General features: G+C 45.1%; 1 protein-coding gene across 5 annotated transcripts in view; it reads left to right on the top strand.

Moving 5' to 3' along the window:
* CEP170B (centrosomal protein 170B) overlaps nucleotides 1–18,015 on the top strand; it is a 115,315-nt gene that overhangs the window by 46,058 nt on the left and 51,242 nt on the right. For all 5 annotated transcript variants that reach the window (XM_061612301.1, XM_061612305.1, XM_061612302.1 and 2 more), the window contains exon 7: nucleotides 16,165–16,281. In XM_061612301.1, coding sequence (XP_061468285.1) covers nucleotides 16,165–16,281 — 117 coding nt within the window. The remainder of the gene's footprint in view (nucleotides 1–16,164; nucleotides 16,282–18,015) is intronic.

Genomic DNA, 18,015 nt, shown 5'->3' with positions numbered 1-18,015 from the left:
CGCGTTTGGACTACTGCAATGCGCTCTACGTAGGGCTACCTTTGAAGACAGTTCGGAAGCTACAGCTAGTGCAAAATGCGGCGGCCAGATTGCTAACTAGGACCAAGCGGTTCGAGCATATAACACCTGTTCTGGCTCTCCTGCACTGGCTCCCAATATGCTTCCGGGCCAGATTCAAAGTGTTGGTACTGACCTATAAAGCCCTATATGGCGTGGGACCACGATACCTGTCGGAACGCCTCTCCCGGTATGATCCGGCCCGTACACTACGGTCTTCTACGAAGGCCCTTCTCCGGGTCCCGACTCATAAGGAGGCCCAGAGGGTGGTGACAAGATCTAGGGCCTTCTCAGTGGTGGCCCCCAAACTGTGGAATAGTCTCCCCGAGGAGGTGTGCTTGGCGCCGACACTATTATCCTTTCGGCGCCAAGTTAAAACCTTCCTCTTCTCCGAAGCATTTTAATCTCAATTTAAGTTAATTTCAATTTAAGTTAATTCAATTTTAAATATGTTGTAATTGTTTTAGTTTGTGTTGTTTTTATATGCTCTGTTGTATTGTACTGTGTGATTTTATTGTACTTGTGTTCTCCGCCCAGAGAGCTATTGCTAGTTGGGCGGTATAAAAGTTGAATAAATAATAATAATAAATAATAAATAGGTATAAATGGAGCTGTATAAAACACAGAACAGGATTTGTGTTAAGATGGTTTCTCCCTCCCCTTTTCCTATTTTCCTCATGTTCCTATATTTTAGGGTCAAGTGAGATCCTACGTTCAAAGCCCTGGACTGCTGCCAGGACTCGGTGGTGGGCTGGATGAGGGCCAGTAAACTGAGTCTGAATCCTAGCAAGACGGAGTCGCTGGGGGTTGGTGGTTCCCAAGTTTGGATAATTGGTCAGTTGCCTGCTTTGGACGGGGTTGTACTCCCTCTGAAAGAGCAGGTCCATAGTCTGGGGGTGCTCTTGGATCCATCTTTGTCGCTAGAGGCCCAGGTGACCTCAGTGGCTAGGAGTGCCTTTTACCAGCTTCAGCTGGTAAGAGAGCTGCAGCTGTTTCTGGACCTGGATAACCTGACCACTGTTGTCCACTCACTGGTAACCTCTGGGTTGCATTACTGTAAAGTGCTCTATGTGGGGCTACCCTTGGGGTTGGTCTGGAAGGTGGAGCTAGTGCAAAATGCGGCGGTGAGACTGCTTACTGGGGCAGGTTATCACCAGCATGTCACCCTGCTGCTGAAAGAATTGCACTGGCTGCCAATGAGCTACCGGGTCAAGTTCAAGATTCTAGTTTTGGTGTACAAAGCCCTATACATCTTGGGACCAGGCTACCTGAAAGACCATCTTATCCCTTATATACCCAGTCGATCACTGCGCTCTGCAGGTGAGAGACTCCTACAGATCCCATCTTATCAGGAGGTCCTTTCTGCACAACATAAGAAACGGACCTTTAGTGTAGTGGCACCTGCCCTTTGGAATTATCCCCCCTTAAATATTAGATGGCACCATCCCTGTTATCTTTTCAGCGCCTCTTGAAGACCTTTCTCTTTCCACAAGCCTTTTAAATTGAGACCTTATCCCACTCTGTGTCTTTGTTGGAATTGCTTTTTAATATGTTCTTAAACCTTTTTTTTAAAAAATAGATGTTTTTAAACTTTTTTTAAAAAAGATGTTTTTAAAGCTTTTTAAAAAATGTTTTTAAAGTCTGTTTTTATGATGTTTGAAAGTGTTTTTAGTGCTTTTGTTGCTGCCCTGAGCTCCTACTGGAAGGAAAGGCAGGATATAAATCAAATAATAAATAAATAAATAAAATAATAAGTATGAGATCTTATGATCCTGGATGTTTCCTTTTGGGGGAGGTAGTGCATAAGCCAAATACCTCCCCGCCCTGTTTCATTCATAAGGTGAGGTGAGAGGAGAGGCTTCTATCTGGCCCTGCACTAGCTGTTTCCGTGTTGAGTGGGTTGTTCTTCCCCAACATGGTGCCCTCTAGAAGTTGTTGGACTCCAACTCCCATCAGTTCCTGTCAACGTGGCCAGTGGTCAGAGATGATGGGAACTGTAGTCCAGCAACATCTTCCCATGGGCATCTGGTTAGCCACTGTGAGAACAGAGTACTGGACTAGATGGGTCTTTGGCCTGACCCAGCAGGGCTTTAAGGCAACATCCACACCAGATGTTTGTGAAGGGTTCTGAGAGGAGACTGCTACTCCCCTCAGAGAACTCCAATTCCCAGAATTCTCTGACTGTTAAACCACTCTGGTCACTGGAGCTCTGTCAGGGGAATAAGAGTCTCCTAGTAACGCTCAGCACCCTTCACAAATGACTCTTCCCAGGATTCTTTGGGGGAAGCCATGACTCTTTAAAGTGGAATAAACGTTTGGTGTGAATGTGGCCATACTCTTATTTGGAAGGCCACAGTTTGGACAAGGCTGGCATAGAGCATCGAAGAAATTCCTGGAAAGGCCTGAGAAAACTAGGCCAAGGAATATAGTATGAAGTAGTTGTAGTCAAGTGCACTTTCTTTCTTTCTTTCTTTCTTTCTTTCTTTCTTTCTTTCTTTCTTTCTTTCTTTTCTTTTAATTAAAAAACAACACCCAGTTTAGCAGGAGCAATATGCAAAAAGGTGTGGGATGGGGGTAGTTAAAGCTGAGGAGACTGCTTAACTTCTTCCTTATTAGTGTTGTTTTGAAGGTCAGCCAGTTCCCTGGGAACTCTTGCGGGTTTGAAGCCCACTTCAGCTGCAAAGGGGGAAAAAATGGAAGTGATCCTGAGCAGGCCTTATTGAGGCCAGGCCCAATTACAACAAAATCCCGTGACCTTAATCTTTCATGCCATGTATTTGTCCTTGTAAAAACCCCAGACAATATTGCAGACAGTATTTCCATATCTTTTTCATTTGGTTGTTGTGTTGAAAAGACACCCTCCCTTTAGCCTTCATAACTATGGGTTGTCAATTTCACCTGTGACGGCTCCAGCAGACGTGAGGGGTACCACACTGCATTGCTAGGGGCGAGCCAGGAGTTTGCATTCAGCAGGAGCCGTTTCCCTGCAATTAGCTGCAACAGCAGGCGAGGGTGAAAGGAGGTTACCATCTTCTCAGCCTGGAAGGAAACTTCCCGGTGGCAGCAGCTGTAACATGAGCCAGATCTCTGCCTTGGCATTGTGAAACATAACCGTCCTTCCATGTCAATCCCCAGCATAATTAATTTACATCCTTCGCCTGGCATTCTTGTCGGCTGTTGGGGATTGCACAAGTGCGTCAGTATCAGGGATAGCAAACATGGTGTCCTCCAGATGTAGCTGGACAGCAACTCCCATTATCCCTTACCATTGGCTGTGGGGTTTTTTAGCCCAAGTTCATCTGGAGGGTACCACATTGGCTGCCCTTGCTGTATATCTCATTGGCTGACTCCTTGCAAACTAACTTTCGTGCAGTTCGGTTGAAAATGGGTGGAAAGAAGGTATTTATGTTGAAAATTCAGAACTTAACAGATACGTAGAGAAACTGAACATGTGAAGAAGGCAGGACCACACCTATTAGTCCTTTGCTGGTGTTTATGAGCCTGTTGGCTGTGCCTGTCTGCTGGCTGCATGTACAGCATTATTAAGAAAGGGTCCTATATGTGTACAGTTTCATTAATGTTGAATTTGTGGCTGGCGGGGGGGGTGTCCAATTGGATGCACTGGCATTTGAGGCCATGACGTGGTCTTGTTTCCCTTCCCGTGTGTTCAGTGTAAGTGGAGCAAACTTTTGTACACACCACCTGCGTGGGCAACAGCTGTCTGTGGGTGGCTGTTTCCAAATCCATACTGGGAAACGTGTGTTCTTCCACCCACAGGGTTTCTGAGGTCAGTTCCTGGACCTGGGAGTCTAAGGGCTTCAACTGGAGCCTGATGCAGAAGGGGCACAGTACTATTCCATTAACCAGCCAAAGGGAAAAAGGTCAGGCCCCTAATATTTGGGTCACACCAATCCAGAGGCTTCATACTATCTTCAGATGATGTATGATCTATTCCCTTCTGTGGCTGAAGAGGGCTCCAAGGCTTAGGTGCTCACAATCCAAGGTAGCTCACAAATTTACATTCTGGGCTCAGACACGGTGTGTGCTCTGGAATCCTTCATATCTACAATTACTAGCTTTCCACCAACATGCAGACACACACACACACTCGCAGACACACACTGTGTGCTACCCTTCAATATAAATATTGTCAGGATAGCCTGCACAATAAAAGAAAAAATGGAAAATGGACTGCCGTCAAGTCGCTTCTGACTTATGGGGACTCTATGAATAGGGTTTTCATGGTAAGAGGTATTCAGAGGTGGTTTACCATTGCGTTCCTCTGAGAAAAGAGAAAACAAGTATAATAAGAAATAAAAATGATAAAACAGCAGGCAGAATATTGACTAATAATAATAATAATAAAAATAAAAATCAATTATTACAGATTTAGAAGCCTAGCAACATAAACCCAATGTAAACACTCCCACAGAGACAGAGAATTCCATAAATGGGGTGCCACCACTGAGAAGGCCCTCTCCTTAATCACCACCATCTTCATTTCTGATGGTAGAGGTCTCTGTAGAAGGGCCTCTAGCCTTAACGCAGCACCAGGCATTGCCGTGGAGCCAGGCGTTCCTTCAGATACTGTGGTCCTGAGCTGTGCAGGGCTTTTATGGGGTGGAAGCATTCTTCTGAAGTTGTACAGTGATCCCAGGAGAGCTGTATTGAGCTTTTTTCAATGCATTGATTGATCATGAGGTGGCTGCTTTGCACATCCAGCAGGTGTCTGGTTGTGCTGCCTGGGCAGTTATACTTCCAATCCTGCTCTCATAGACCCTTTTACCTCCTCTTTCCTTTGAGGATTGGAAGAGGGTTTAAATCATTAATGGAATAAAGAACCTAATACCTTTAGCAGAGAATTGGACTTACTCAGCAGTGGTAGAAAAGAAGCTTTGGGGAGAAAACTTCTGGGTATTGAGTAATTTGCTTCTAGCAAATTAAAACCAGGCGACCAAAGTTCATTTGTTCGCTTTCTCTCTCTCTGAAGCGAGAGCCCAAGGGACAGAGGAGAACCAAGCAGGAAATCAAAACAAATAAAACATTTATGTTGTATTCCTTACTATTCCATGCAACGCATCTTAGTGAAATGTTAAAAGCAGCAAAGTGAAAGATTGTACAAGATTTCCCCCCCCCTTGTTTGAATGTATAGCAGGAGCAACCCACAAAGCAAGCTTCAACAAACATCAGTCCATTCTTCTGAGACCTTTTATTGAGACCCCAATCTACTTTATTCATTGAAAGAAGTAAGTCATCAAACCGCCTAAGCTTTGTGAGATTTTGTGACCGTTCCATATGAAATAGACTAGAAATAGACTAGGCGACTCTGTCGCCTTGTGCTTTAGGGATTAGCTGGTCCCCCAGTTAGATTAGGCAAAAGTTTAGTTCACCGCGTGCCATTGGAGGGTATTCTGCAGCTCTGAAGTCTTCATCCTTTCCTCCCTGAGACAACAGAGGACGATGTGTACCTGAGGTAGGCATTGGCATTTTTTTTGCTTTGTGTTCCAAGGCTGGCTGTAGGTTTGGGTCTTCCTGAAGTGGTTTGTGAGGTGAGCAGCGGCCTTTGAAATTTGGTGTTGTGGATACATTGCTGGTATAAAGGGCTGTTGGTCAGCACTGAAATGCAATTTGAAATTCTGGGCAGACCTAAGTATGTAAACATGGGACTTACTTACTAGGCAATAAGTGTGTTAAGATTGTAGTGTTAACGGTGATGGGGGGAGGCTTTTTGAGAGAGATGAAGCTGGTTTTGAAAGCGATTCTGCTCATAGTGTATGTATCCTGTTTTTCCTTCTGCTAGACAGGTTTTTATATTGTTTCACAAACCTGCAGAACCTGTTTTGTCTGGACCTTGACAATGGAACTAAGGAAGTGTGCATGTGTGTGTGAGTGTGTGCATCATGAACCATAAAACAAATTTCAAATTTGATCCCTGAAGATCAAGTTTTCCACCCCCACCCTAACCGCACTGCACCGCCAGTGGGTGTGAAATGCTGTCTCTTGGTCCCTGAAGATCAAGATGCAATTTCTCTCCTCATCCACCCGCTCCCATTGCAGTGTGTGTGTGTCTGTGTGATAGAGAGAGTGCTGTGTGCCTACATATGTGTGAGTGAACATATTTGTGCAACAGCATGTATGTATGAGCGCTGTTCGGTGAATGTGTATGTATGATCTGTGTGTGCTGGCCATCCCCACATGTGGCCCTGAGAGGAGTGGCTGATTTTCAATGCAGCCCCTGGGCTAAAAAAGGTTAGTTACCCCTGTTCTTGAGGAAAATGTCAGTGGGGAAGGGTTGAGCACACCCTTTCCTCCCTTGCAAATGCCCTTATTCAGCAGCTAGCACAAGGCTGGGAATACACCTTCTTTCATTTATCTGATGAATGCTGCCTTCCTTTCTTCCTAGGAGGTATCCGTAGGGTTTCTAGAGTATATTCCATCCAGGCGCTGTTTCCAATGTCATGTGCCTGCACACCATGCCCTGAAAACTCCATGCTTGCCACTGTAAATGTAGTTCTGCCCTGGGAAGTGTATTTATTTATTTTTACCCAACCTTTCCTCCCATAGGAGCCATGGGGCACTCACTTTTATTACTTAATTAATGATTACTTGTTTATTCCTCCTCCAAGGAGCATGAAGTGGCATACACAACCCTTTGAGGTAGGTTAGGCTGAGAGACAGTGACTGGCCCACGGTCACCCACTGAGCTTCATGGCTGAGTGGGGATTTGAACCCCAGTCTCCCGGGTCCTAGTTAAGGTGTGGGGAACCTTTGGTCCTCCAGATGTTGCTGAACCACAACTCCCACCAGGCCCAGCAAGCATGGCCAATAGCTAGGGATGATGGGAGTTGTAGTTCAACAACATCTGGAGGGCCAAAGGTTTCCCACACCAGTTCTCATCCAATAATCTAGACACTACACCACATGAGTGTACACATAGGCAAGAAAATTAAAATGTAAAATTTATTTTAAAAATAAATCTAATTTTAACATGTAAAGCAGGGATATAAAAATAACTATCGATAAAATAGTTTACATGCACAAAATAGTTTACATGAGGAATAACAAGCTGTTAGCCACGGCCACCATTCCACAACAGCCCGGTCAAATCAATGCATCTATAACCAATAGCAAAATGAAGCTGATTGTGGGATACAAACACAACTCTGTGGGGAGGGAGTTCCATAATCTGGGTGCCACCATAGAAAAGGTCCTTTTACATGTGACCACCAAATGGGCCATGCTTGCTGGTAGAGTGATGAGCAAGGCCTGCCCTGCAGATCTTGAGGCACAGTTCGGCAGGTATTGGACAAGGCGTTCATGCAAGTATTTGGGCCTCCAAGCCATTCAGGGCTTTAAATGCTAAACCCAACGCTGTGAATTTGGCCCAGAAGTTCACAGGCAACCAAGGCAGTGTTTTCATCAAGATCAGCATTACATGCTCCCATTTTGCCACTCTGTTAACATCTGGCTACATTTTGCAGTAGCTGCAGCTCTGATACTGCTTTCAAGGACAGCCCCATGCAGCGATCCAGTCGTTACCGTACCAGGGCATGGATTACTGAAGCTAGGCTGTCCTGGTCCAGAAATGGCCTTAGTGGTGAACCAGCCATAGGTGGAAGTAGGCGCTGTTTGCCACTGATGCTACCTGGGCTTCCAGTTACCGCATAGGATCAAGGAGCGTCCCCAAGCTATATACCTGGTCATTCAAGGGAAGAGCAAGCCCATTGGGAACAGCCCATCTCCCTAATTTTTGGAGTTGCCTATCCCAAGCATTCTTTCTTACTGGGATTTAGTTTCAGCTTACTGGCTGAATATGTAATAGTGGTGGTAATATTTTACAGGCTTAATGTTAATAGTTTTTTTCATGTTGATAAACAGTAGTCTAAAGTTTCATCAAGATTGATGAAAGTAGCCACAGTGGTGTGTTACACAGTCATAAGACCACGAGTGCTTCCACATTAGGTGTTTAGCGTGGAATTGGCATGCTGCATTGACAGACTTTGTATGGGACATCCACATGACACTGCTGTCCACTCAGGGTCATCTGGTGTTTTCCCTGTGGTCTTTTCATCTTTCAAATGGCTGCTCAGGCAACTTGGAATCTTGCCTGCCAAAGCAGCTACATTATGCCCACTGGTGTGGACAGAACATAGCGCAAAGTAAGCTTAGAACTAGCTCAGCTCTTCCAATACTGTGGAACGTCAGTTGCAATCCCACTTGTAGTTTATGACAGAAAAGCAATGATTGGGTATTCTAGGTGCTGCCTGCCTGGAACCAGCCCTTATAATATAACCAATAAGAAGGACAAAGACAGTACTTATATTTGCAGGCTGGTGTTGATTATATCAGCCAGCCTTTCAAACAAAAAGAAATAAGTGGCTCCCCTCAAATTTACAAATGTTTCCCTGCCTGGCCCCTTGCAGTTGATGCTTGCTTGGTACAGCCTATCTGGTGAGGATTCCCAGCCCCCACCCCCAACTTTAGGAATTATTTAAACCATAAAAGATTAAATCAGATTTTTTTTCAGTCCCTTTCTGCTATTTTTTCCTCAAGGAGCACACTGTCGATCCATTCATTTTCCGACTGCTGGAGATGGATGCGATGTTATTAATCATAAATGGGGAAAAGGCTAGACTGCAAGAGTTTGGATTTTTTTAGGAGATAGGGGGAAGATGCTCTTGTTAGAAACTGCCCTTGACAATCTTCCATTTTCCTTTGTCTGAGGGTTGTTTTTTGTTTTCTGTTTTCTTTTGCTTCATTTAAAAACTCTCATTGGCAGTTCAGGCACTTAGAGGTTAATTTTTTAAAAAAAAAGTTCATAGAAAGATTTTGGGTTCAAAGAAAATAGAGTGAGCTGCTGCCATAATCAAAGCTTCAGGAGCCATCAATTAAATGCTGTCTCTTGGGATGGCTGTCCTATTTCAATGCATAGCTCACCTTCCTCTGGTTTGCCCAGACTGTATTTTTAGCTCATCACTCAAGTTCTTTGTCTGGAGTGAAGTGGTATGTTGTAAGCACTCATTTTATTTCCATGGAGTTTTTAGCAGGAAAGGGGGTGGGTGTCGCTTCTCCTCCTAATGCACTGTTGTGTTGATGGAGGTTCCTCCCTACCCCAGTTCCAGCTGATCTTCTGCAAGGCTAATACTTCCTCACCCCACTTTTTTCCTTTCCTTTGAGCACATGTGCTGGAGAACTCCAAATTCGGCAGAACTCCCATTGCAGAGACCCCACGGGTTATTATGTAAATGAAGTAAAATCCAGGCCATTCTAGGTGAAACATTTTGGCAAACAGGACAGAAAGCTTCAGTTTTCAAGCCAGGCTTGTAAGCAGCCACTCAGGCACCTGATCTCCTGTGGTGAGTAACATTCTTCTTCAGGCAACCAAGTGTGGAGAAGTTCTTATAAATCTGAAGAGAGTTTGCTCTTCCCTTCTTTTCAGGGTATCAGTGTGTCGCAAGCTGTTAACATAGGCATGGACAGACAGGTGGGCCAGTAAAAATGTTTGTGGGCTATTTAGCTATTTAAAATGGATGCCCTGCTTTTTCTTCCAGGGAAGCCTCCAAAAGTCCTGCTAACGCCATTGAAATCTACCATCAAAGCAGTGCTCTTCACATTAACTAACTAAAAACACAAGCACAGAACGCACAAACAAAGCGCATCAACAGAGTCCAAGGAGCCAATCCAGACAGACAAAAACGGTGACTGGGTACGAAGCAGGGCCAGTGAGTGGCGTTGCCTGAGGAGAGAGAGGGTGTGGTTGAGAAGATGCCAAGGGCCAGATAGAGGGGCCTGGAGGGCCACATTTTATTCCTGGGCCTGAAGTTCCCCACCCCTGCCCTGGCTCTCACCTCTGAAGGGAAAGAGAACCCAGAGAGGAGCATATGATGAAACACCTCAGGCAGTTCATGTGGGAGAAGGTGAATGTATGCAGGGCTTCAAAGTGCCACTTACCAGCTGTGAAGTGCCACACTCCACTTTGGGGTGGGGTGTGGCAGGAGCCTTGGCGGTGCCCTGTTGACCTTGCAAAGGAGGCTGGGTCAGGCTACCTGTGGCTGCAGATTTCACTCTGCGCGAGGCAACTGTCTTATGTTGCATGGGTGGAGCTGATGTAAACCAACAGTGCTCTCTCTCTCAGTGAGTGAGTGAGTGAGTGAGTGAGTGAGTGAGTGAGTGAGTTTTCTGCCTTCATAACCTGTGAGCCAGCAGGAAGGGAGCATAGCTTGGTGGTAAGTTGCATGCAGAATGTATGTCCCTGGCACCTCCAGTATTCAGGTTGCAGGCAGCATGACGGACTCTCTTCCTGAGACCCTGGGGAGCTGCTGCCGGCAGGGGCAGCCACTGCAGTATGCTCCAATTGTTACTGGACTCCAGCTCCCATCAGCCCTAGCCAGCATGGTCAGTGGCCAGGGATGATGGGAGTCCTAGTCCAGTCTAGTTGTCTAAACCTGGATTAGACAATTCTGGGCTGGGCTGGTATACGGTGACTTCCTGTGTTCCTTAATGCAGCCCCTCAGCCTTGTATTGCACCCTCTCAGGAGCAAGATGCACCCTGTTGTTGCAGTCACTTGTGCAGATGACAAAAACAGCAGTTTTATCCTGCTCCTTGTGAGTTGCTGACTTTTGTGCATTAACCCTGTTGTCACTCTGCTGCACTCAGTCTTTACCATGGATGTGTTACAGTAGCACCCCTTTCCCCATTATTCTCCTTGGCACTCAAATTCCTTCTCTCAGGAGGTTCAACTAAAGAGTTCAGTCCTAAGAGCGAAACATGTACATGGCACCCCATCCTGTGTTTCCAGCACTTTTTCCATTACTCGAGGCAGCTGGGTTTAAGATGTGCTGCCAGCCAATCCTTGCCAGTGCCAGGAAAAATGGCCAGTTGCTCAGATGAGGCAGTGCTGTTTGTAGGACAAAGCTGCTTTCATTTCAGTGATGGCAAATGGGACCTGCAACAAAAAGTTGCAGCATGGAGTGCTTTCATTCAGGGTGTCAGCCAGCCATACTCTCTCCCAGTATATTCTCCCCCCTGCCCCTGGTTTTTCATATTTGACCTCCAAAAGTACCTTGGCTACTGAACATTCTTAGTCCTCCTTGGGCTGTTTTGTGCATTCCCTCCTGTCAGTCATTGATTACCCCCTTCCCTAACACTTTTTGTGTTTCTGCAAACTTTGGGGTTCCCCCACCTTCTGAGGAGGAGGTTCCCCCACCTTCTGAGGAGGAGGTTCCCCCACTTTCTGAGGAGGAGGTTCCCCCACCTTCTGAGGAGGAGGTTCCCCCACCTTCTGAGGAGGAGGTTCCCCCACCTTCTGAGGAGGAGGTTCCCCCACCTTCTGAGGAGGAGGTTCCCCCGTCCCCCATCCCCTTGTGCATGGATGGTTCTGCTTTTGCTACGTAAGAATTGGCACTTGGAGAATTAAATTCATTATTAGTGTATGTGATGGATTGCACATTGTTCTGGAACTCCCATAATGCTTTGCTAGGTTAAATATAATCTACTGGAACTCGATAATTCTTTTTGGTGTTACTCAGTTGGTGTCCTCCCCCTACTTTTATTTCATTAATCCCACTTTGATTCCTCCCCCCAATATTTGGAATAAGTTACAGCTGTAGGAGCTGATCTGTGAAGAGGGCACATGTCTGTCTGTCGGTTGCGCGTTCATCGTATCATGCTGTCACTGATAGTTCAATATTTATCTAGCTGAGTGCTCCAGGTGACCTCGATCCTGTCATTTAAATGGATGCTGTTCCCCACCTCACCCTCCCCAGGCTGTCTGCCTGGATTGATGAGCCAAGAAATGTGCTTGAATGAATTGGCGCCATCTGGACAGACTGGCATAAAGTTGTGGCGGAGGGTGGGGGCGGTGGATGGGTGCTTAATGAGCCACACTCAAAGAGACTGGCTCTAATACAATTCAAATGACAGAGCAGTTTAGTTACTTTTCATTGAAGCTTAATGTCCTGCTGGTTGTCTCACTCACCTGCTTCTATACTCATGCTGCTTCTATACTCATAACTGTCTGTTATGGCTAAGGTGTTTTGTGTGTGTGTGTGTGCGCACGCATGCGCACCCTTTGGCCCCAGGGCATGGTGGAAAGGCACATGATGCTGCAACCTGAGTGGGTCCAGGTGTGGCAAGTGCCTGGATGGAAAAACTGCTTGGAAACCCTCTCTGTACTACAGTGGTGCAATTAAGTGATTTTAGGCTCTGGACTGAATGATCTTATGACAGCGGTGGGGAATCTCTATCCCATGGTGCTGATTAGGCCTGCAAGGCTGTTTTGGCCAAGCAAAGCCTCCTGTAGGAACATCTGGAGCTGCCTTATCCTGAGTCAGACAATTGGTCCATTTAGCTCAGTATTATTTACACTGATTGTCAGTGGCTCTCCAGGGTTTCAGACAGGGTTCTTGCCTAGACCTACTTGGAAATGCTGGGGATTGAACCTGGGACCTTCTGCATATAAAGCAGATGGTCTTACCACTGAACGACAGCCCTTCATGCACAGTGTGTTGCAGGTGCCAAGAAACAGCTGATTATCATGGCTCACATAACCCTGTTTAAAGCTCTTGAATAGTGCTGTACAAGGAAGCCACGATGATCAGCTGATCTCTGGGGCTTGCAAAGCACAGCAAGTCCCACTCAGCTGATTGCTGTGGCTTCTGTGTGCATCCCTATGCAAAAACAGGTCATCCAGCATCATTGCGACATCAGGTGATTGACAGATGGGCGAGTCTGCCCACCTGTCAACATAGGCCTGAGGGGAGTAGGTGAGATAAGGATCTAACCCACTGGCTGAATCCAGTTCCCCACTCCTCTCTTATAGGGTCCTCTCTCTTTAGACAGTAATCTGTCATTCTTCTCTTATTTCAGTATGTGGTCAGCCAGCCCTGTTGTGCTTGGGGACCTTTCTGCCAAGTGGGGCCCTGAGCTTCTGCCCCAAAGTCCTGCCCTTGTGGTACCACTGCTACATCACCTTGAATTCCATCGTGGGATAAAGGCGAGATATCAGTGTAAAATCATCAAAATTTTGCACCAAGTTCCTGACATGCTGGAAAGATGGGTCTCAAAATTTTGCTTGGGGTGGGTGTGGGTGCAGGAGAACCATTGGGTGGGAGCCTGATTGAGCACCATCCACCTGTCTACTTCTGTATTGTCAAAAATCACACCTTCCTAATCTCAGATTGCAAAGAAGTAATGGCTGCTGTGGAATGTGTTCTTTTGCCCTTAAGAAAACAAAAGCAAACCAAGGTGTAGGAAATTTAAAATCCTTAACCTCGAAGGCATTTCTTTATTTTCCAAGCAGTGAAGATAGCCTGATGAGAGCCATACACCATAGTGTTAAAGTGAAGTTTCATACGTCTGTGAAAGCTAGTTTTGGGTAAGCACTTCCAGATGGAGAATCCTTGTGCCTTTTTTGTAAATTAACTTTTGAAACTTCCTAAGCAAAAGTCATCTCTTTCACTGTTCTTTTTAAACATTTCCTTCCAAACATGCACAGTTGGCTGCACACACACCCTTTTGACTGATCTCCAAGGGGCGATGTCCTGAGCTGACAATTTGAGGATTTCTTGAAAAAAAGCTGAACGTGTATTTTCAGAGTAAAGAATCAATCATAAAATCAGTTAATTGGCAGCGTGTTATGAGGGCTGGAAAAATCCTAGTTGCTTGGACCCTCAGCTGTCGAAACATGTTCATCATGATATCTAGAAATTTCAGGTTTTAAAGTTTTTCACATCTGCATGTTGGACCTGGTAAACCTGGAAACATTCCTCTTTTTAGTTGTCTTAACTGAATTGGCTTGTTTTCTGCACTGGGTAAATAGCTCTAGCCAAATTAAAGGCTATGTGGCTATCACCAAAAACAACAGCTTGTGTTTACTCCCCCCCCCATGTTTTGTAAAGTCTAGTACAACTTACATAGTTTGGACATCAGGACTTTCTTCATTTTTCTGCCAGCAGCATTGAATGATACGGAGTTGGGCTAGAGAAATGAACGTTATGGCTTCAAAACAGTCATGCTAGGGAAAAAACTAGGAACATGGATGCTGTTTTGGCAACACTAGGGCTTCCCCCCCCCCAACAATACTCAACAGTATGGAATACCAGCACCTCTTATTTTGCTGCCCATGCCAGCCATTTTGTGCTGGCACCCACAGTACTTTTTATCAAGATGTGAGTACCGGCACCTCAGTTTTTACCAAAAAAAGCACTGGACAACACAGCAATGTATTTAGAGCAAGGAAAGCCAATATGGTGCCAACAACAGCAGATGTTGTTGGACTTCAGTTCCCATCAGCCCCAGACAGCATGTTCAGTGATCCAGGTTAATGGGTGTTATAGTTCAGCAACATCTGGAGGGTACCAAGTTGGTTACCCCTGGATTAGAGTAATGTCTAGTTTGGCCCTTTTTCACAGTCTTGGGTTCCGTAAGAAGAGCCCTGGTGGCTCAGAGCAATGGATTGTCTAGTCCAGGTTCCTGTTAGCCCAGTGGCCAACCACATGCCTGTGGGAGCCCACAAGTAGGATATGAGCACAATAGCTCTCTCCCTATCTGTGAAATGGATATAATGATGACCTATCTCAAAGCATCATTAGCAACAGGGATGGGGGACCTCTGGCTCTCCAGATGTTGCACTACAACACCCATAATCCTTGACTATTTGCCATGCTGGCTGGGGCTGATGGGAATTGGAGTCCAGTAACATCTGGAGGGCCACATGTTCTCCATCCCTGGTTTATGACAAACATAGTACAGCAGCTTGCTGTACTATAAAGATGCTATGCAAAGGGTTGCTTTTATTAATAAAAATAATAATGGAGGAAGAATGGGCAAGTCAATACACATCGTAGAAAGAGCATTCTGTTTAGGCAACTCTAATGTTTCCAAAAGAAAACAGTAATTAAGTATTTCAAGTTCTAGCCTGCCCTACCCTTAGCGCTTAGGGTGTGTTTTATAATTTTAAAAGGATACCTAGCCTGTGAGACTAAATCAGAACACCTGTGCTAAAAAATTCAGCCCCCTTAAAATGTTTATGGTGGTCACCACAAGCCAGCCTTGGCAGAATAGTCTTCTGTAGATAGTTCAGGGTTTGGTAAGTCCTTAGGGAGAGCTGTGGGACAGCCACCAAGAGTGAATGCTTTTGTGCTATGGCTGACTGAACTTGCTAGCAAGGAAACAATGACAAGGGTACTTATTGTTCACTGGGATATATTTTTGGTGCCTACTGAAGATCTTCCTCTTTCAACAAGCCTTTTAAGCAGAGTCCTTATCCCAATCTGAGTCTGTGTTGGAATTGCTTTTAAAGATGTTTTTAAAGATGTGTTAATATATTTTAAAGTCTGTTTTCAAGACATTTTAGAGTGTTTTTAGTGTTTTTATTTGCCGCCATGGGCTCCTTTTGGGAGGAAGGGTGGGATATAAATTTAAATGATGATGATGATGATGATAATAGAGAAGGATGTGGGTCTTGCACAGTTCTCCATATGTGACACTAAACAGTTGTGTGCATTTTTTTGGGAGGGGAGGATGATAGGAAGCTCAGTCAAACCCATTTCCTGCTTCCCCTGCTTATCTCCACATCGAGAATGGCTCTCGGATAGCCCAGGCTGTTTATATGAGTGCTTGTGTACCCATTTGCATGAATGACACAAAGGTGGAACCACCTCTGCCTTTCACCTTGGCTGGTGTGAACTGGCAGGGCTTTGGATGTGACTGTAGATCCACCATATCACTCCCCTCCGGATTGCTATGCCTGGGCCTTAAGAAGTCTGTGAATGGGTAAAAAGTTACTTGTAAGCTTTCTGTAGGTTAAAAATATTCATATGTAGTACTGGGGGAACCATGGTTCTCTCTACCCATATATTCCAAATAACCAAGGTTTGAAACCAGGTTTGAAGTTGGGTAAGGAGTGCTGTTTAAAAGGGAATCTGACAGCTGCAGGGATGTAAGTAGCAAGTAGCTGGTTTATGAAAAACCTTTTAAATTAATTATTTTTGCTCCTAGTTTTCCTCTTTTGAAGATGTCCTTTTGCCACCATCTTGAACCAGACAGCAATAGCTGTGAATGAACTAACATTTTCCTTTGTGTGTGTGTGTGTTTTGTATCTCCAGAGACGACAACTACTTACCGCACCCCCCTTTATGGCCAGCCATCATGGTGGGGGGAGGATGAGGAAAATAATAAATTGGAGTCGACAGATGACAGAAGGCAAGAAGAACAATACCCAGGTAAATATACATTTCAGCAGCAAGTGTGCAGAATCAAAGGGCTGTAGCTGAGTGCCAGAGCATCTGCTTTGCATGCAGAAGGTCCAGGTTCCAACCCTGGCTTCTCCAAGTAAGGCTGGGGGAAACTCCTCGGCAGACACCTGGAGAGCTGCTGCCAGTCAGTGTGCAGACAGCGCTGAGCTAGATGGACCAAGGGTCTGACTCAGCAACATAGGAAGCTGCCTTATGCCAAGATCTAAGGCTCGGGTTTTTCTCTTGTGATGCCCGCTGTATGGAACAGCCTGCCAAGCGAGCTGCTTCAAAACTCCATCACGGTTAATCTTCCAGGCACCTGGTGAAGATGTGGTCTTTTAATACAGCGTTTGGCTGGGCATGCTGGCTTAGATGGTGCGTATTTTAATGACTGCTGGATTTGTTAATTTGTGTTTTATTTATTTAAGGAGCTATTTGTATTCTATGGAATACATTCTATGGAAGAAAGCAGATAAGAGAAAAATCAACTCATTTGAAATGTGGTGTTGGAGGAGAAATTTGTGCATACCGTGGACTGCGAAAAAGACAAATAATTGGGTGTTAGAACAAATTAAACCAGAACTATCACTAGAAGCTAAAATGTCATATTTTGTACACATAATGAGAAGACATGATTCAGTAGAAAAGACAATAATGCTGGGAAAAACAGAAGGGAGTAGAAAAAGAGGAAGGCCAAACAAGAGATGGATTAATTCCATAGAGGAAGCCACAGACCTGAACTTACAAGATCTGAACAGGGTGGTTTATAACAGATGCTCTTGGAGGTCGCTGATTCATAGGGTCGCCATAAGTCATAGTCATCTTGAAGGCACATAACAACAACAACAACAAAAATAGACAATACTGAGCTAGACAGCTCTATGGGAAATGGGCACTTTGAGTAAAATTACTTGGATTATATGGGTTATGATTGAGTGGGAAAAAGAAGATAACCTTGTTCAAGATTGGGGAAAGTTTAAGGATTTATGGATTATTATATTTTTTGAAGATGTTTTCTTTTAATATGTTTAAAGTCTCTTGTTTTGAGATGTTTTAGAGTAGTTTTAGTGTTTTTGTTTGCTGCCCTGGGCTCCTTCTGGGAGGAAAGGTGGGATATAAATGTGAATAATACATAAAGAAAGATTATGTATATAATATAATAAAGTAATATGAATATTTACTAATATAGATCAGTATCAGTTAGATTTATTAAGGTGCAATCCAACTTGCATTTATGCCGGGCTGAGGGGAGTTGGATGCGGTGGGTCTCCAACTGAGCTGTCTGGGTCCTGGCTCAGCCGGGCTACACCAGCATAAGTCCCTCAGCCTGGCTGGGCTGAGACCCATCCAGCTTAGCCAAGACAAACACAAGTCATAAGCCAGCATAAGGTCCCAAAAGGGATGTGTCAGCGGAGGGGCTGAAGTGAGGGGACTTAGGCCACACCCAACTTGTGTTCGGAGCGCTCTGCAGGTTCCAATTCTGGCAGAAGTTATGCCAGGAAAAAGGTCGGTCTAAGAAAATAATTGCAATAGAAGTCAGTGGACAGGGCTTGCTCCCCGGTAGGGATATTTGCGAGAACAGACTTTTACTTTCTGGTCCCTGCATGCAGCTCCCGGTTGAGTTGGGTGTTCAGCCAACCCAGAGGCCTCTGGATGGCAATTGGATGTGGCAGAACTTTATGCAGGCTTCCCTTGCTCTAGCACAGATTAAGCCAGCTTCCT

Source organism: Rhineura floridana, chromosome 2 (assembly GCF_030035675.1).
Source record: "Rhineura floridana isolate rRhiFlo1 chromosome 2, rRhiFlo1.hap2, whole genome shotgun sequence".
In the NCBI taxonomy this organism is placed as follows: Eukaryota; Metazoa; Chordata; class Lepidosauria; order Squamata; family Rhineuridae; genus Rhineura; species Rhineura floridana.
The sequence above is the reverse complement of the archived record's forward strand: the minus strand, read 5'-3'. Positions and strand labels throughout refer to the sequence as shown.